General features: G+C 41.2%; 2 protein-coding genes across 2 annotated transcripts in view; one reads left to right on the top strand and one right to left on the bottom strand.

The window, feature by feature from the left end:
• The window catches only part of VWDE (von Willebrand factor D and EGF domains), a 35,671-nt gene extending 29,775 nt beyond the window's left edge, over positions 1 to 5,896 (top strand). Inside the window, exons 20-28 of the mRNA XM_032442389.1 lie at positions 868 to 963; positions 1,044 to 1,139; positions 2,238 to 2,333; positions 2,901 to 2,996; positions 3,328 to 3,423; positions 3,900 to 3,995; positions 4,091 to 4,186; positions 5,103 to 5,198; positions 5,645 to 5,896. Coding sequence (XP_032298280.1) covers positions 868 to 963; positions 1,044 to 1,139; positions 2,238 to 2,333; positions 2,901 to 2,996; positions 3,328 to 3,423; positions 3,900 to 3,995; positions 4,091 to 4,186; positions 5,103 to 5,198; positions 5,645 to 5,805 — 929 coding nt within the window. The 3' untranslated portion in view covers positions 5,806 to 5,896. The remainder of the gene's footprint in view (positions 1 to 867; positions 964 to 1,043; positions 1,140 to 2,237; positions 2,334 to 2,900; positions 2,997 to 3,327; positions 3,424 to 3,899; positions 3,996 to 4,090; positions 4,187 to 5,102; positions 5,199 to 5,644) is intronic.
• Positions 5,897 to 10,869: 4,973 nt separating this feature from the next.
• On the bottom strand, positions 10,870 to 19,436 carry LOC107309133 (von Willebrand factor D and EGF domain-containing protein-like). The gene is made up of 5 exons (XM_015853668.2): positions 19,119 to 19,436; positions 16,601 to 16,696; positions 13,845 to 13,949; positions 13,259 to 13,354; positions 10,870 to 11,332 (listed from the first exon to the last, which is right to left on the bottom strand). The coding sequence occupies exons 1-5, from the start codon at positions 19,348 to 19,350 to the stop codon at positions 11,223 to 11,225; spliced, it is 639 nt and encodes a 212-aa protein (XP_015709154.1). The 5' UTR covers positions 19,351 to 19,436; the 3' UTR covers positions 10,870 to 11,222.
• Positions 19,437 to 20,148: the final 712 nt, after the last annotated feature.

Genomic DNA, 20,148 nt, shown 5'->3' with positions numbered 1-20,148 from the left:
CATGTGACATGAATTCATGGTGAGAAGATGTCTTATCATTAGTAATGATGTACCACAGGAAAATGTCATCTTAAGGCCTGTATTGGTTCAGCAGGTCCTGACAAACTTGCATACAGTGGTGTTTCTGTTCCATGTGAACATTTGTGGGACCTATTTTGCACAGACTTTGCAATTCTTTAATGTTGCCACTGTCACTTCCAACACATAGAAGCCAATATTCAGTTTCATGCACATTTCCCTGGTTGCAGCCTGCCTATTCATGTGAATGAGCTGATTGAGATACATTTCATTTTGTAGAGTAACAGCTCTACATGGACATCCAGAATGTGGCTTGTCTCAAGTCTCTGTAACACTACTGAAACTCACCACCCACCACTTCACTGTGCCCATATGCACTGTTTAGTCTCCATAAGCAGTCAGCAAATAATGAATGTCAATGGGCTCCATTTTTTCCACGTGGAGGAATTCAGTGACACATCTTTTACATAATATGCACTTCCATGTCAGACTCCATTTTGTAGACTGCCCCTCCGCTGCCATCTGTCACATGGCAGCAGATTTAATGGAATATTGTTGGGAAGGTTCAGCCTTTCTGCCACACCACCATCCGTCTCTGACATTGTGAGCCAACATATTATAATAGGGGGCATTACTTTCAGAACAGCTCTTGTATTTTTATAATGTGAGAGTACATTGTTAATGTGTGATTGGCAAAAATGCATATAGCTATCTCAGGCTCCCCTCTTACAGTCAGGGACCTGACTGAGTCTTTGTGGTATGTTCATTGTGCTAAGTCGGACATAGTTAGGCTGAAATGCCACTGTTTATTTCTTTATTCCTTTCATGGTTTTCTTAATTGCCTTTCAGCAATATGTAGACAAACATGTGGCAAAAACATGGAATGTGTGGCACCCAATATTTGCAAATGCAAGCCTGGCTATGCTGGTTATAACTGTCAGACAGGTGGGTGTGACATTTTGATTTAGACCATGGTAGATTGTATCAGTGAGTTAATTATTAAGATCACTGTTGATTTTTCACAGCTCTATGCAGACCTGATTGCAAAAACCATGGAAAGTGCATTAAGCCCAATGTCTGTGAATGTCCACCAGGTTACAGTGGCTCCACTTGTGAAGAAGGTAAACAGAATATTTTATACTTTTGGATCCATAAATATCCAAAGGTTGATGTCAGCGACTTTCATAACTACTCATTCTGACAGGAATGCGAGTTTGTTTGATTTTTACTTTAACAGGTTCCTATGTTTAGTCACTTATAACAGCAAAATATCATACTTTGTTTTAACTTACTTACTGCATCATCAGTATACTATACTGCCTGCTGATCTAAAAATAATGAAAAAAAAAAAGGTTGTTTTTAATTTATTTTTTATCGCTCACATCTGAGGACACAGATCTTCTGTGCTTTTTCCACTGGGCATTTGTTCAGAGTTGCCCTTCCTCACTTTACCCCTTCACTTGAGATGCTCTCAAGTGAAAGGGAGATCTGGATTCTACACACATCACCCCACAACAGTTTCCCAATCACTATGCATTAGGATATTCTTAGTAAGAGCACTTAGCAGTTCTGCTGAAGTAAGTGACGTTCCCAAGGACAGGCAGCAGGAAAGGAAGTCTGGTCTAGCCCAGTGATTAGGGCTGTCAGCTGGAAAGACCCTGTCACCACAACCATCTTCTGTGGATAGGTTTGGACCATCTGTGTGCTGACTCAAACTGACTGACTATTTTAATTGTAATTCTGACCACATCTAATTTGTAGTCTTTCTCACTCTTTTCAAGTGGATTTATGTGCATGTTTCCTTACACTTATATAATAATACAGATATAGATGAGAGATATGCAAAGGTTTTCCTTCAGTATTTCTGATGATGTGAAATTATGTAAAGATGGTGGCCATGGTAACTTTCACAGCAAATAGAGTTCACCAGTAACTGTATATGCCTCTAAGCTGAATGTGGAAGCTGGAAGACTGCAGTCCTGTCTGGAAATTGTCTCATATTTCCATTCTCTGGGGGAGGCCACCAAAGTTGGAACTGTGTGTGCACCACTGAAATCAAATTCTTGTTTGTTCTTGTAAAAAGGCATAACATGTTACTTCATTTTATTCCAGTTCTATCCCTACTGTCAATTACCAACCTTGCCCTTTTGCAAAAGCATGACCAATCCACACATCTTTTTAGATGTGATTTCTTGAACAACTTAATTCTATTTTCACAGCACACTGTAAACCACCCTGTAAAAATGGAGGGACATGCTTGGCCAGAAATCTCTGTACCTGCCCCTATGGTTTTGTAGGACCAAGATGTGATACCAGTAAGTAAAAAATCATAAGCAAAAAAGACAGAAAATTCTTCCTGTTCTTTGGGAACAGCAAAGCAAGTTATAATTTAAATATCTGATGTGGTGTGTCTAAGACCCCTGCCTCTTTGAAGGGTCCCATGCTTGGGTTTTATGACCGGTTCTTAGACAGTACTGGTGTATAAATATTGATAACATAATGTACTACAAAAGCTGCATGTAGTTTTTTGGTTTTGAATAGGAACGTGGAAACATGGAGTTTTTTGAAAGTGAAATACTACCATGCAGCTACACTTGTTGAAGTGATGGATACCTGAATGAACATTTTTGGAGTCTATGAAATCCATCATGTAATCTGAATTTATAATCTTGGATTTCATTTTTCTAGATTTCATAGTTTGCTAAAACTACATAAAACCAAATCATGGGTAATTACATGGAACGAAGTTTCACATACCTGTAGTGCAACCTTTTTCTGGGTCTGAGATAGGATCAATCTATTCAGCAGTTCCTGAAAAGTGGATGAAGGATAAATTGTAACAGGTTTTTTTTTTTTTCCCCTCTTTGACCGATGGATGGTAGTGATTTGCAACAGGCACTGTGAAAATGGCGGTGAATGTCTCACTCCAGACATCTGCCAGTGTAAATCTGGATGGTACGGACCAACGTGCAGTACAGGTAACAGGGGACAGACACCACTATGGACTCCTGCAAGTTCCGCATTTCTGGGAGGCCTCTCATAATCTAAAATTTGTAACCATGTGGCTCAGACAGCAGCACTGGGTGGCTGCTTAATGGTGGGGAGCCCCCACTCTCCCTCTTGTCTCTGCATGATAGTTCTGATGCCAAGTAGCAGCTCTAGAAAACTGATCTCAAATTCTTTGGGTAGAGATTTTAAGTGAATAGTGTATTATGAACTCATCTGAGGCATTTAATCGCTGTAAGTAGATATTTTATGGACTTCATTTTTTTGCCACGGTTCTCACTCTTCCTCACCCTGTTTACGCAGCAATGTGTGACCCTGTATGTCTCAATGGTGGTTCCTGTACTAAGCCAGGTGTTTGTCTCTGCCCACATGGATTTTATGGAGCCCAGTGTCAGAATGGTAATCTTTTTTATTTTCTCCTATTTCCTGTCATTATGAGGTAATCAGTAAGAAAGCATTGTTAAGCTTGAGACACACATTTCATGATCGAGTCTTCAGAGAAGTAGCGCACCAAACATAAACATATATATGTAAAGCTTTTATGGCTGATTCAGTCAATGTTAAAGAAGAGATACTAAAACTTTGCTTTCTTGCATTCAGCTCTTGAGCAGTGTTCAGCCACTTGGCCACCTGCATCTGTATTATATAGTCTGGTCACTTGTATACATGTCTGCTTGCCAACCTTGACACATTCTTATCTTATTCTGTATTTGCTGTTGTAATAAATCCACTAATATAATTCTTACTAGACAGGTTTGTTAGTTTATATTGATGTTTGGCACTATCAGGATCTTAGTGTTGCGCTGATTTCCTGGAAATATGTTGCAAAAGCAAACAAAAACCAAAAATCAGCCTTTCTCCTTTATATCTTTTAGCTGTCTGCACGCCGCCTTGTAAGAATGGTGGCCACTGCATGAGAAACAACATTTGTACCTGTACTGATGGTTACGCAGGCAGAAGATGTGAAAAAAGTAAGCTTAAAATCCTTCCAAATTATGAAAGTAACCAATGAATTGCTCTGTAAACCATTAAAAAGTATTTAACATCAAATGTTTCTGAATTTAAGGTGTCTGTGAGCCAAGGTGCATGAATGGAGGAAGGTGCGTAGGGCCCAATATTTGCTCTTGTCCTTCAGGGTGGAGTGGAAAAAAATGTAACACGCGTAAGTATCATGTGGTTAACAAGGAGAACCACGTTGTAAAACTAATGTATGGTTAAAGGACAGCTCTGTCAACAGTGCATACGAAGTTAGTGCCAAAGAATTCTTAAATATACACACACTGACAAATAGTGATCTATAACTTGGCAGCAAAATGTAGAATGGGGAACCAATACCATGCAGCTCAGGCTAGATCATGAGACGAATATCCTTTTTATTCTTGAATGACATGTATTTCTGCTTCTTTTTCCACTCTTGTCTAAACAAGATGCATCTGTGTTTTTGAATACATACAGCTGCAAAGAACTGGGTCAATGAACAGAAAGAATTTCAGTTTGCACTATAGGACACAAAAAAAAAAAAAAAACAACAAAATAATATCACAGAAAAAGAACTACAGTGAAATATCAGAAAGCTGTGGAAACGGTGGGAAATGATTGGAATAGAAAATGCAATGGGCATAAATCCTCTAGGAAAGATAAAAATAGGAGTGTGATGGAAGCACAGCTGTGGATTGAGTTGTATCTTGATGAAGTTATAGACGGCACGTAAATAAAATGTGGCAGCTTGGATAGAGGCACAGTTTGTGTGAAAATCAGCATGAGTGTGGATGGTAGAAATACAATAGATAAAACATCAGTGTCTGTCATATCTCCCCACCTGAGGCTCAGATAGTGATATGGATGGTGAGGTACATGATGGCACGGATGAAAAACAATTTCCCCTGTATTATCTTCTGTAATTATTGGAAAGCTCTATTGAAAAATAATAATAAAATAAAATCATCCATATGGACAGGTGTTAGATATTTTTGGACTCTGTGGAGAAAGCAGTCAGCAAATAGTCAGCATCCTCAAATGTAAATAAAGAGCAATCACTTGAGATATTATTGAACTTTGTTGTGATGGTTTTTGTGCAGCAATCTGTCTTCAGGAATGTAAGAATGGTGGAGAGTGCATTGGACCAAGTACGTGTCATTGTCCTCCACAGTGGGAAGGAATCCAGTGTCAAACACGTAAGATTGATGTGACCAACAATGTAAACTCTTTGTTTCTGAACAGTTTAGAATGCTTCAGAAATGTGCAATACCTTCAAATCCTGTACCTTGGCTGTATTTTAACAGAAATCTGTGTTAAAGGCAGGACAGAGTACAGATTCCTGTGCCCATGCTGAAGCTCTTTAGAATACAAAGGTAGTCTGAGACCATGTATGCAGTGGAAAGGTGATATGCTGCTGTTGCAGCCCTGAGAAACCATTGCTATGTGCCACTTTTAAACACACCTTTGTCATGTCTGTCTCTCTATCTCATGTATTCTGTCAGCATGCTCCCATATTACATGTGCATCTTTGTATACAGAGATGGCATAAGCAAGAAAGTATTGTTGGCTCCACACGACTGTGAAGTTTCCTTTACTGAGTTGTCAGATAACTAAAGCCACATATCCCTCTCTCTTGGTCTAGCTGTGTGCAATCAGAAGTGCTTGTTTGGAGGCAAGTGTGTGTCACCTAATGTGTGCTCCTGCCGTCCTGGTTATACTGGAGTCCTCTGTGAAAAGAAAGTTCAGGTAACTGCACTGTCAAGATGTCATGACAGACGTGGCAGTTTGAAAGCCATTACTTAGCCCACTTGTCCAGAAAAGCAACACCAAATATACCAAGAGTGTTTTGTCTTCTTTCTTCATTTCAGACTCCAGTGAGGGAAAGATCCTAAAATTCCTGACTTATTCTATTATTTTACTCATTCCAGTACTTTGAGAATTCTTCCCAACACCTCAAGTAAATTTCCTTTGTTTCTAATTAAGTTGTTTCTTTTCCTGCTGCAGCCATTTTGGGAATTACTTCAATCATTACTCTCTTCTAGAGCATAGCCCTATACTGGGGAGGAGCATCACAATACTGATTTTCTCAGTGTCAAGTGAAGCCCTGATATTTTTTTATCTACCTACCTGCCTACACTGTCACTCAGTGTATCCCCATTTCATTTTTATGATGCAGAATTCACTTGGAGGAGCTGGAACATACCTAATTTTGGCACTGCTTGCTGGTACTATTCCTCTGCGTTCATCTATTACATTTATTTCTTTTTCCTTCCAAGGTACAAAGACATCATGGTTGAAGAAAGAAATTTAAATGCTGCATGGATCTGTGACACCTGAAAATAGCAAGAAGTCTGAAGGCATTCACAGATTTTATTTAAATGAGGAGAATATACAGAATATTTCTTATAAATGTCATGTCAGTTGTGAATTTCTGAAGAGCTTCAATACAACAACCTTGTAGCCATTGCAACATGTATGTATCTACAATTCGCAGCTACCTCAGAGCCTCTGATTCTTCACCCCATTCAGAGATTTCATAGATCACACAAACCCAGAGCTCTGCAGCCTGTTAATGTAGTCAGCTGGGCTATGTGTGAGCAAGACTGTAATGTCTGCTGAGCACCTCTAGGAAATTAGACAGCACATAATCACTTGAAAACTGTACATTCTATTTAAAAACACTGTTCACTTATGTATTATTTGGAAGCATACAGAAGGAAGAGCACAGGTGGGTTTGGGGTATTTTTTTTTCCCAGCTTGTATTTTCATTCTTGCACATGGTAGTGAGGAAGGAGGGGTAGCCTAAAAGACTTCAGTAGTAGTGCAGGCAAGGCCATGTGGCTCATTAACAGTCAACCAGCAGCAGATTAATTCTGGTGTATCATCTGTGGCAGGCCTTTGTATCCAGCAGCCAGATTCTGACTCTTCTTCATTACTTACACTCACTTGTGTGTACGTCAGTACAAAACGACTGCTGTCTCTAAGACTCTTTCATATTCTGAAACAGCATTTGGAAAGATGAGAAAATAATGTTTCTTAGGGGAATGTGGCAGTGTTTGACCGAGAGAGATTCCGTGCTGAGCCTTAAATGGTAAGAGTGGGAGTTTGCTGCACATCATGATGCCTGTATACATCTCAGAAATTATTTGTAAGCAAGCCATAAGGCTTTTTCCTTTTTTTCCCCCCTATTTCCTATTGCTCCCACTAATTTTTAGCTCCAACCAGCAGCAAATCAGTTTTGGAACAAATGAAACTCTGGTTTATTTTAAGCTTCCCTCCTCCTTCTGCCTATCTTTCAGAGAATGAATTCTGCTAACAGACACAAAACTCCCTTTGGGGCTGTGGGATGTTTTTCTTACAAAACAAGCAAACAAAAAAGCCTCATTATTTTTATGACCCATATTCCATTTATACGCAGTAATTCTGAATAGAAAGAAAATCCTATTCCTTTTGCCATTTTCTGCCACTGTGGGACGCCTCCTGCCACTCAGAGCTGTAAGAGCTCTCGTGAGCTTACATTTCTCCTCACCTTTCCATATCCCTCTTAATCCTTTCTGCAAAGTAAAGTGGCATTTTCAGAGCTCAGCACCATTTCAGAATGATTTCTAAGTTCCCAGTGTGTATTTCAGAAGTGTTTTCAATCCTCCACTTGCACTGTAAGTTTCAGTGGCTCCATGGCCTTTACCTTTAATCCAGCATCCAGGTGGCTGATAGCCAGAGGTGCTGGGAACTCTTCTATTATTTAAAACTTGATTCACTTGAACTATTTCCTTTCTCACAGCTCACAAAGATCTCTATGAACAAAACCTGACCAGCTATTGGAGCTGATGCCTCAGGCTTGAAGTCTTGAATACACAATATTTTCTAAACGTGGCCATGCTGATATTGCATAAGCTCATTTTGTAGCAGCCCCCACTCCACGCATCATTTAGCTACAGAGGTGGTGCTCTCAAGGATGAGGTGCCAGGAACAGTGTTTTAGTTAATGACTTTGTGCAACCCTCTGTTCACAGAACCGAACCAATACAAATGCCCTTCTAGGATTTCAGGCTGAATAAAGGGTTTTAAATAATAACTTCTAGTATTGCCCACTGATTTTCATTGTTGCTAAAGGCAGAAATAACTTCTTTTTACATCTTCCAAATGCAAGCTGAGTCAAGGAAAGCACATCCAGACTTTTGCTACACTAGTTAAAAGATTGGTGCCAATCTATGCTGTGTTCCTTTAAGCACACAAAGCAGGAAAACTACCAGTACAGTCATAAGGAAGAGGTTTTCAATGACTACAGAGATTTATGCTGTTTCTCTTCTAAGAAAGCAGCACGTGGCATAGCTGGGTTAATTTATTCAACTTTCTCTCACCACTCAGCTTAGAAAAAGATATCTGATTAAAGCAAACCAAGTAATTCCACCCTTGGTACAACCACTGATTGTGGAATATAAAATGTAAATGGTAAATTATACAGTATATAAGAAACAAACACTTCTCACCCTTCCATGTGTACTCTTAGTGACAGAATATTAGAAATACAACCAATGCACCTCCCTTACAATTTTCTCAGTCATTTAAATGAGAATCAGAGCATCAGTATAAGGCATGTTCAGCCTTCCAGAGAGTGGGAGGGAATGGAGAAACAAACAAAAGAGAGTGAATGCTGCCAGCTCTTTACACAGACATACGTGCAACTCTGGAAACAATCATTTAGATCTCATCTATAATACATCATGATTATGTTTGACTTGAGATGAGAAGGACACTTACTAAAAATATTGTGGAGATTTAAATGGATTTTCTTAAAAATAGAAAAAAACAACCCATAGACACAGCAAACCCCTCAGCCAGAAGATGGTGCTACATCCAAGCTGTTTCTAAAATATACCATCACTTCTGGTGTGTTCCATCAAATCACTGCTTTATTCATTTTAACTACTTCTAAACAGGTAACTATTTAAATTAGCAGTTGTTCCGGCCTGCTCAGACACACCAACTATAGATCTGCTTCATAGGCCTTTGTCTTATATGCCTATAATACGACTCTTAGGTTCTAATCACTGTTATTGTCACACTTGGCTTTATTATCAGAAGTGAGGCTTTCCAGGAACAATGCTGAGATATTGTGCCACCTCATATTTACTTACTTCTGTTCATTTGCTCTGTAACCATGGGGCTGATGCCATTTCTTTCTTTCATTCACTGCCCTGCGACTAGCATTTCACTTATGGTATTCAGCTGGACTTCTGAATTTCTGCTGTGACACAGACACAGAATTACACTGTCACAAAAACCTCCTCAAGATGTATTGAGGAAGGTATCTTATTCCATCGGCAAAAGCCACATTTTTCACCAGCGTGTCTGAAAAACCCAGGGTATCACAGTAAAAGCAGCACCAAGAAATACATTCCTCTTGTTCTGTCCCACGTTCCCAGCAACAAAACTTCCAGAAGACAGGCTTCTAGCAGGTTCCAAATGAACCAAGTGCAACAGCCTCTGATGCGAGGGTGGAGAAAGGCTTCTTGACTACACAAAGCAGCGACTACCTCATAAAAGAAAAGAACAGCCTTACAAATATGCCATTCAGTGTCTTCCGTCTGCCCTTGGTATGCTTTGTTTCTCTTCTAGACAAGTTCAGTAAATGTGAATGCCCCATTTCTTTTATTTCCAGTCCATGTTTGTTAGTGTCTCACCCCTGGAAAAACATGTCCTTCTAACTCATTTTCCCTTGGGAGGGATACCATGTTTGGCCTGGTTCAACTTGCATGTTTTGGCAAAGCCTTCCTGTGCTGTAGATTTCAAGAAACATGGAACAACGCTTGAAGTCTCAATCAGATCTGCAGCCCTCTCAGAAGGCTGCAAAACCTGAATGAGGCCAAAATAGCCAGGAAGGAATCACAGAATCACAGAATGATCTGAGTTGGAAGGGACCTCAAAGATCGTGAAGTTCCAACCCCCGTGCCTGGCAGGGCCACCAAACTTCCGCAATTACTAGATCAGGTTGCCCAGGGCCCCATCCAACCTGTCCTTGAACACCTCCAAGGATGGGGCATCCACAACCTCCCTGGGCAGCCTCAGCATCCTCTGTGCAAGTGATCCACAGCAAGAAGGGCTCTTCCTCACTGCAGGCCCACAGATCCCCCACTATGTTGCTCCTGCAGACACAACCTTGAACGTGAATCACTGATGTCTACATCTCCAGAAGGGAGATAAAGATTTTCCTGTCTTACTTGGATAAGGAAAAGAAATAAATTGGAAGCAGAGGAATGATCAGATACTCTAATTGTAAAAGTGATCGAGATAAGGACTCTTAGAGTATTAGCATGGATTAAGCTTTTAGAAGGTAAAAGTGAACCTGTCTGAATGTGTACACTTTTAAAATAAAGCATAACTGATCAAGATCAAATCTGGTTGTGGTGAGGGACAGGAAGCACATACAGATCTAAATTCTGATTGTTGATAAGATGCCTTGCAGTTTGCTGATGTTCCAGAAAGATGCAAACTTCATGCTTCTGCTTTCTACTGTGTCATCTCAACAAAGATGAGTTACACTTGCACTAATAACCCCTTCTGATGATATCATAGTATCATAGTATCATAGTCTCGTGCAGGTTGGAAGACCTTAGAGATCATTGAGTCAAACCCCCGGGATTCGAGCCTCCTGTGTAGCAGAGTGGCACTTCTACAACTTGCGCCACAGGGGATTCGAACCCGGGCCTCCGGTGTTGCAACGCGGCATTGCTACCACTGCGCCACTGGGGCACACTATGAGTTAAGGAGGTTTTGTTTCATGTGCTTCTTTAAAAACACACACTGATAATAAAACACAACAATCCCAGTCTGAAAAATAAACAATAATCAGATAGAAGAGCACACATCCGATCCAAAGTATTTTATTTGAAGAGTAAATTTTACTTCAAGGTCAGCTCTATCAACCGAGACATAGCAGTTCTGCTTATGAAGAAAAATGAGAACAGCACAAAAACATACACTACACACACAGTAGAGTGCATCATACACTACACACACTTGGATATTTTTAACAGCTTTATTACTATCAGCAATACACCTCTTTCATAGAGAAATGCATTTACTCAGAATACTAAAGACAAAAAGCTACCTGACATCAACTAGTTACCGCTTACATTCCTCCCTATCTCTTCCCCCAGATTTTATTTCTGTATGAAGAGTTACAAGAAGAAAATACAGCTTATCTGTGCTGAAGCTGTTTCATTCCTTCCTTTTCTTTGAGCACTGTAGACCAGAGTAGGGCAGTCGACATCTGCACACGTTCGGAGCTATGCATTTTCCTCCATGTTGACAAGGCAGTTTACATACAGCTGAAACGAGGCACCAGACACACAGTACATCTTCTGCACAACACAAGATCATTTTTCTTCTTTGTCTTACTGTACTAACAGAATTGTTCCCTGGTGAACCATGTTGGGACAGCATAAATAAAAGCACAATGGAAGAACCAAAAATCCATGCTTCTCAATTTATAACCTCGTGGCCTTCACTGGAATACAGCCACAGTACATCTAGTCTTATTTGTGCTCCCTTCCCCTTTTAAAATGCTATCATTTCTATCGTTCTTGAAAGTTCAGACTGTCTTTCAGATGGATATCTCCATGAGAGTTAGACAATGTAACACTGATGGAAAGCACAGCAATAACAGCAGCATAGCAAAGTTCAGGACTGCAGTAAGTGAGAAGCCCAAATGTAGCAATCATGGACACAAAAGCAAATGAGAAAAAAATAAATCTGTTTACTCTTGTAAGGCTTTAGGTACACAAGGATCTCCAGTGAGATACCTTCACCTCCACTGCCAACCCTTAAAGGAGGTCTGGGAGGGGCTGGATCCTGGCTCCATCCATTCTGGTCACTGCATGCACCTAAGCTCCCTTGGGTTGGCCCTGCCTCCCCACCAGGTGCTCAATGACTGGTTCGAGCCATGACTGAGCATTTCCACTACAGGGAACAATAAAAATTTCTGCTGAAACTTCTATAAGGCAGTTACTGGATCCACACATCCACATGCAAACAGTTTGTATGTACTAGGTGCTGCTTACATGTTGCCGTTCTTCCTTAGGAAGAGTGGGAGACCAAAAACACAATGGTCAAGTAAGCAGGCACAGCCATAAGTGTGCCCCCTTGACAGCAGTCAAGACAACAAACAAGAGGGCTGCGATTTTCTTATGAGCCCCTTTGCTAGGAGAGCTCAAATTGGAAGAAGTTTTAACTAGTTAAACATTATTTTGACATTAAGAACCTGAACACTTCTACCATTATGTCTGGTGCAGGGAGCAGAACCAGGCACTCTGCAACTTCTCTCTATGTCCCATACTTATCTTTTCATATCACCTTCTATCTCAATACACTCTTGAATACAAAGAATAAACATTTTCCCGATCAAATGGGAACATTATTTATTTGTTCTTGTTTGCTGGACAACATACATATTGCAGAAGAACTAATACAAGCCAATTTTAACTCCTTGAGCCACACAGATATTTCATATGCAGCAGGATTTAAACCAGAGACCTTGCATTCACTATATCCAGGTCAAAAGCAATGGTTAAAAGAACCATCTCTCAGTGTCCCACAGAGCAAACAAAAAGCTTTTTTTTCAGGCTCGGGACTATTGCCTTTAGCACCTGGGCAGTGCTGTTACAGGCATACAGAGCCATGCAGCTCTGAGCAGATTAAAGGTTGTATAACCTCCATCTGCTTTTGTGAATCATGATTTTCTGAAATGCAAGTACTTGTTCAGTCGGAATGTCAGTCAGTACTAATCTCCATCACAGACAACTTTCTCTTGCTTTTTTAAAAACGCCTAGAGTTGATTTTCCCAATTTATTCTCAAAGTGAGAAGCAAGTTCTCCACATCTGTAAAATGAAGTTTCAAAACTGTAACAGTAGTGATAGCATTTCTATAGTGGCTGTTTTTCAGCTCTTTAGACTGAACTCTCGGTTTACAGTAAATATTTCATAAATACAGTGTATTCAAAGTAATGAACTTGGCAACAATTGAGATCTGAATTTGAAGTCAGTTGAGGTGACAAAGTTCTGTCTTTCTGACCAAACTAAAAAGCCATCTGCTCCAGATGCATATACATAAGACCCCAGTATTCAGAAGAACTTCTCATTTACTGCTCCAAGACACTTTTCTAGCAGCTTTGTTAGGCATTGAAGATTTGAACACTGTGCTGTGTAAATCAAACAAGTAGAGAAGGGATACAAGGAAAATGTCAGAAGTTATTTACCTAAGTGACATGCTCCACCGACCCATCCAGCTGGACAGCTACAAATCCCAGGAGCCACACAAGCTCCATTATTCCTGCAACCTTGAGGGCAAATTGCTAGAAGAAAAGAATGGGAAAGAGAGCAGGGTTTATAAAACTGATGTAGAAGAATCCTGACAGAATGAAATATTCAGAATGATACAACTCAAAACAGCAAAATACATTTTATTCCAGGTCAGATGCTCAAATAGAATTACTCTAAAGGCATTTCCAGGACCATGGAAATGAAAAAAAGAAAAAATATATATACTAAGTGTATTTAAGTTTAAATGTTAACATACACACACTTTAATGTGGAATAAATTTGACAGTATTTTGTCTGAATACATACCAGTAATGTGGGTTCTTTGATTCTCCTATAATGCAGTGTTCCACAGTTATTAGCCTCTTAATCCTGTTAAAATAGCCACTGTCGCTACATTTTTATTGATATATCCTGAGACAAAGAAACCTGAGACTACTTCAATGATCTATTCATATCCATTACTTCTACTTTTACTACTTGAGTCTCATCAGGCTGCCATCAGGACATACTGTCAACACTCACCTTCCTGGCATCTTGATCCTGTCCAGCCAGAAGCACAAAGGCACTTCACCACCCCATTGACAGAGATGCATTCTCCACCGTTTTGACAGCCTCCTTCACAGCTTACTGCAGGGAAACAGCATGCACAGTACATTCAGGAGCAGCACAGGTAACTGAGTAATTATCTGTACAGAGCTGGCCGATCATCAACTACTTATCACATCTGTAAAGACTAAAATTTTGACTATTTACAGCAAGGCACAGTTCCATTAGGAATTAGCAAGGATGTCAGCACATGCCAACTCAAAACGTAGTTAAAATTAAGCACGAGTTTTTTGGCCACTTAAGATGAGAGTACAAACAAATATGATTATCATGGTGGCCCTACTGCCACCTCCCCCCACCAAAACTGTGAACCAACAGTCGAGCAGATACATCACAGCAATTAATGACATGTATTCTCATTAATCTAGCCAAATCAGAGCTGATAAGCCAGTATTATGTAGTCAAGGATTCACGTATTTCATTTCCTGACAGTTCTTACATTTAACAAGAGGAAGAAGTGAGGGGCATTATTACTTTGACGAATGGAACTATGACTACAGCCCAGTCAAGTGGTGCTTTAGTAAAGGCCAACTAAGTAAGCCTCCTCATTTCAGAATTGTTCTGTTCAGAATTATTCTGTTGGTAAGTTTCTGAGAGTCACAGAAAGGATTTTTCTGCTGAAAGAAAACCAGTGATTTCTTCTCCATCACTCTCAGGATTACCTTACCTACTACACAGGTTTCCCCTCAATCCGTTTCAAGTTTGCTTCTCTTTTTATCCTAGCTTAGCAGTGTTTCCTGGATTGCCCTTTCCAACCCACGCATATATTTACTAGGCTTCTCAAAACCATAAAAATTGGTCTTTGTAACTCCCTACCTCTATTATCCTGCACTATGACCAATACCTTGCTACGTATCTTTAGCAGCTTGCCCTCAATATTTCCATCTTACAGATACAATACCAGTTTCAGCCACCTAATGCAGAAATACCCATCTATTCAAACCACCTGATTATTCAGGAAGTCTGCTATATCACAGAAGCATTTAAAACATGGAATATCACACAGCATATCAACACTGCATTTGCAAGATTCAAAATTATCTCAGATTCTCCCAATAAATTTCAGTACAGACACTGCACACCATTATCCTGCAAGCACACAGACCCTCTAGTGCAGGCATGTCCCACTCACATAGCCCAGCCCATCCAGGGGCCAACCAGTGTCCCATATGCCATCGTTGTTCTTGCCCACCAAGCAGCCCAGCCCAGGTGCACATCCATTGCTCAGCAACAACCAAACACTGGTGTGCAATTGGCACTCTCTGGGCTGAAAGTGGGACATGGAGAGGGTGCACTGTAGTGCCAACTCAAGTTATGGCAAACAATTCTATGCAGTTTGATACATTAGCTAAACACGGTCCTGGAAACAGCAAAAATTATGCAGCCATGCTTGCAGTTTTGACAAAGGAATTTGAGAATAGGTTTTAAGATTGTTGAAAAAATCAGCAATTTTTTGCTGTAGTTGCACCTCTATTTTCAGTCAGCATAACTACGTTACCTGCAATTTTTCAAATGGAGTGTACTGAGATGCAGTCAGATATTTGACTCAGAAATGGTTTTTATGAGACCTTAATAAGATCTCTCTTACCAGAAAGAAATATCCCCCGCTTCACAATATTCATGTCATCACATTTTGGCAGCACACATGCTTGTGAACAACTGCATCAAGGATGAAGCACAGGAAGAGTAAAATTCCATCAAAAATCTCTGACAAACACCTTGAGAACTCACTAAGAATTGCAGCCACTGCCATTGAACCAGACTGATGCATTAGTTTCACAAAAACAAGGTCAAATATCCCACTAGTTTTATGATTTTGTTGCTCTCTTTTTATGTTTTAATAAAAAAAATGTAAAAAAAAGGAAAAAAAATAGAAATAGGTTTTCTTACAGATATACATTAACTATATTACATATAAAGGCTGCTCCAAAAGTAATGTCTCCTGTTTTATTACTCTGGCCAACAACACCAGAGATGGATGTTAGTGATATGGCAGTAGAGGTGAACCTTCCAGTATTCCCTTAAATCTGTTGCTATGTGACAGATAACAGCAGAGGGGCAGCCGGACAAAATGGCGTCTGACATGGAAATGCATATGAAGCAAAAGTGTGTCACTGAATTCTGCCACGTGAAAAAAAAAATGGCATCTACTGACATTCATCAGCATTTGCTGAAGATTTATGGAAGCCAAACAGTGGATGTGAGCACAGTGAGGTGGTGGATGGTGTGTTTCAGCAGTGGTGACAGCAAACCTGCTGGTGCAGATTTTTACAAGCACTGAATGCAGGCTTTTGTTCATCACTAGCAAAAATGCACAACTAATGGTGGTGACGATGTAGCTGAGAATTTGCCCTATCAAATAGTGTGATTGTGCTCTCTGTACCTACTGTAGTTTTTATGGAAATAAATACAAGGCATTATTTTCAGAGCAACATATGTATTTTATATATTGTTCAAGAAAATTCCTCCCCACTGAATGTGGACCAGGCAAATCAAAAGGCTGAACACCCGTGCTTTAGACCATGCATTTTTTGACAGCAAAGCCAGAGGTCTAGGGAATGAAGGTCATTATTTCAAAGTGCATTAAAGTCTGGAGTTGAGAAGTCCCAAATACATTTTATCTGTTCTCAAACTTTAAGCTTTTCCATGCTAACGCTTGTTGTTTAACTCACCCTTATGACAGTATCTGCCCCCATAGCCAGGTGGACATCGGCATTTTCCAGGTCTCAGGCACTCTCCACCATTTTTGCATTTTGGGTAACATGTTGCTATAAGAAAGATAACAAACATCGGTGAAACTTACTGAAGCTAATGCTAAAATACATAAGAGATGTGTATTCTTTCAGTCTCCAAATGCACAGTTTGTCTTCACATTTCCTAAGATATATTTGCTCTGCCATTCCATGCTGCAAAGGGTATCCCTGCGCAGAGAGCACCGTTTTGAAACTTTTAAACCCTCAAAACTAAGGAAGAATTTGTATCATAGACAGAACAGAGAGAAAATGTGAGCCATATAAAAAAGTAAAAAGAATACAGCTGGACTGTGATAGAAGTTTTTGGTATTTTAAGGCAAGAAGCAGCAGGGGAGAAAAGAGGTGAGAAGAAGAAATGACTTGTGCATAAGCTCAGTCTTGCAGAATTCAAGGGAAGTCCAGTCTGACTGCAAATAAATTACCGAACACACAGCCCTCCTTTTTCTAGCCCTAAATCACTCCTCAATCAGACTGACTTTCTGAGAAAACATTTGTTCATTCACACACAAATTCCAGGACACCACGTGTTTCAGTCTCCTCTGAATTAACTGCAGGTGCGAGATGACTTCTCTACATCACTCTGCCTTATCCTTTGCCTGGATGAGTGAGAATTCTGAAACAGAGGGGAGAAAAAAGATAAACACTGAATAGGGCCACTGCATGGTGGAAGTTCGAGGGCAAAATCCAGTTGAGGAATAGAGAATTTTTCATATTAGTAAACATAGAATGAGTACCTGCATGCAAATAAAGGACATAGACATATGAAAGAACAATTCAGCACTCAGCACTACATAGCTTTTTTATCAAATACTTAAGTCACAGGGAATATCACACAAGAGCTCCCAACTTAAGGAAAATCCTATTACTGTATTATTTCACAGGTTTATTGTATTTGGTTTTGCCCCCACAAAAACCAACATGGTAGCAGTATCAGAGAATCACTACGGAGTTGCATACAGAGAGAAAGAGTTGCTCTGCCCTGAAGACCAAACAGTTAAACTTGGTATCAATAGCACGAAGAAAGCATAGCAAGTAGGAATCACTGGTGTGAAACAGGAAAGAAACCAAGAGAATAGCAATGAGATCCTAAAAAGACAGTGTTGTGTATTGTGCAGTGCTGGGACTCATCGGCTAACTGTGACCATTTGGACAACCAAGTATTAGTTATATTCATAGGACAGAACTGAAGACTCTCCATAAGGCTTCAGAAAGCATTTCGACATAGGACTGTGGCTCTGATGAAAAGAAAATATCCTGAAATCCACAGCCTACAAACTGCACATCTTTTTCTTATGCTGGTTTCACCCTTTGCCAAAATATCCACAATTATTCTTTGCCTTCCCTGAACAAGCCTGACTGTATCCCCAGTGAATGGGAAGAACCTGATCTGCAGCTGCTCGCTAGAACAGAAGTTATGCTAGAAGCACCTGAAATACTCTACAGTACCTGTGTCCAGAGGTCCAAGGACTGCTCAGAGGTAGAATCCCCACCAGAACCTCTACCTACATGCAGCCTTGCCTGTCTCTGCAATCCCACTTGGAGCAAGCCCCACACAAATTGTTGCCCAGTGTCTTTCCTTCATTATATTCATTACATATAATTCTATGTCTAAAATTATTCCAAAACCTGCACTAAGCAAAGATTTGTGTGTATTACTGGGTCCAGTCACCTTGCAATCAAAAATTCAAATAACAGTTTTAAGACCATCTACTTTAAAGATTAGACGTTTTTTTCCCCCCTATTCACACTGCGCATTATCATCAGTGCAGCACATTACCGTGCCTACACACCAGATGCTATTTGCTGCACCTGTTACGCATCTCATTTCAAAGTCTGAAAGAATTACATTTCAGACGAAATGCGTTGAGAACTAGACGGAATACAACACCAACTACATCACATCTTCACTGGGGATATAAGGCAAGGCAGTTTTTCCTGGTTACTGAGTTTTAGTCACAGCGCTACAAAGTTAAACTTTTCAAGACACGGATCATTCTGTGCACACCCACAAGAACAAGTTACATATCCTAACCCAGATTCACACCTCCCAGCACGGCAGTGGGACATCCCAGCGACTGCTGGCCAGGTAACATCTGGGATATGAGTTTTTACGAGCACGACACAGTCTGAATAAGCATGGGATCCAGACAGCAACCTGCCTCCTGCACCCATTTTTGCCTTTTCCTTAGTACCTCTCTCACTAATCCCACCCAGAAACATCAGTTCACATTCCTCACATTTGGACGGCAGTCAAAGCCTCAAAAGCATCTTTCCTTGCTCAGGAAAGTTCACACACCCTTAGAGAAAACGACAAAAACAAGCCAATGCAGAATCCTAGGACACTTAGGCAAACTTCAAGCGGCAAAACCTGACCTATTGACAGCACCTCAATCTCACCTCTCGTTGCCCTACCCCTCGCCCCTCGCCCCCCCGTTACCGTGCTGGCAGAGCTCGCCCTCGTAGCCCTTGGAGCAGAGGCAGGTGCCGTTGCCGAGGCACAGCCCGCCGTGAAGGCAGCGTGGGCTGCAGGACGCTGCCGGGCCCCAGCTGACGGGCCGGCCCACCCCGCGGGAGTACTGTGCGCTGCCCCGGATGGCGCACAGCACCAGCCACAGCCACAGCCCTATTAGCACGAGGGGCGCTCCGCTGCCCCCGGCCTGCCGCGCCATGGCCGGGACGCTCCGCTCGGCTCCCGCTCGCTCCTCTTTCTCCCCCCGCTCATTCACGCTCCCGTCGTTTTTTTTCCTTTCGGTGTTCCTCCACTCCTCCCCCTCCTCACCCTTTCACCCCCATTTTAGCTCCTCTCACCGCCAGCCTCCTCCCGCCTCGCCGCGGCCGCCCCCCGCAGCCCCACGTCAGGCTGAACGCGAGGTGCGGGGGCCGAGCCCTGGGTTACAACCCGTTACCAAGCTGCTGGTGTCCTGCATGCTGCTAAAACACTCAGGTTAAACCACCCAGTTGTTGACCAAAGAATTTTATTCACTGCTTGTAAATCTCAGGACTCAGAACTGTGACCGATACTCTTTAATATCTTCATCAGTGACATTCACAGTAGGATTGGGTGCACCCACAGCAAGTTTGCAGGTGATCCCAAGCTGTGTAGTGTGGTAGGATGGACCTAGACAGGCTCCGGCAGTGGGCTCAGGGGAACACCTGGGTTGCAGTAACCTCCACTACTACTATCCGCTGGGGGATGTAAGGATAGAGCACAGCCCTGCTGGAAAGGACTTGAAGGTACTGGTGGATGGCAGCTGGACATGAGCCAGCAGTGTGCTCTCACAGCCTGGAAAGCCAACCTTATCCTGGGCTGCCAGAGAGCTGGACTACATGACCTTTGAAGGTTCCCTATGCTATGTTTCTAACCTGGATGTCCAGTGCTACATGAAAAAAAATAAAAAAATAAAAATACAGAGTGGGAGAAAGATATTCACAATGCAAAGAGTTTAATGACTGAGCAGCTACTGGGT

Source organism: Coturnix japonica, chromosome 2 (genome assembly GCF_001577835.2).
Source record: "Coturnix japonica isolate 7356 chromosome 2, Coturnix japonica 2.1, whole genome shotgun sequence".
Taxonomy (NCBI): domain Eukaryota; kingdom Metazoa; phylum Chordata; class Aves; order Galliformes; family Phasianidae; genus Coturnix; species Coturnix japonica.
The sequence above is the reverse complement of the archived record's forward strand: the minus strand, read 5'-3'. Positions and strand labels throughout refer to the sequence as shown.

Excerpts from the sequence above, each read along its gene's own strand:
- LOC107309133 (XM_015853668.2), bottom strand. The coding sequence starts at position 19,350 with ATGGCGCGGCAGGCCGGGGGCAGCGGAGCGCCCCTCGTGCTAATAGGG. Across the intron at positions 16,697-19,118 it reads GGGCGAGCTCTGCCAGCACG|CAACATGTTACCCAAAATGC; the intron begins GTAACGGGGGGG and ends TCTTTCTTATAG. Across the intron at positions 13,355-13,844 it reads AGGATCAAGATGCCAGGAAG|CAATTTGCCCTCAAGGTTGC; the intron begins GTGAGTGTTGAC and ends CTTTTCTTCTAG.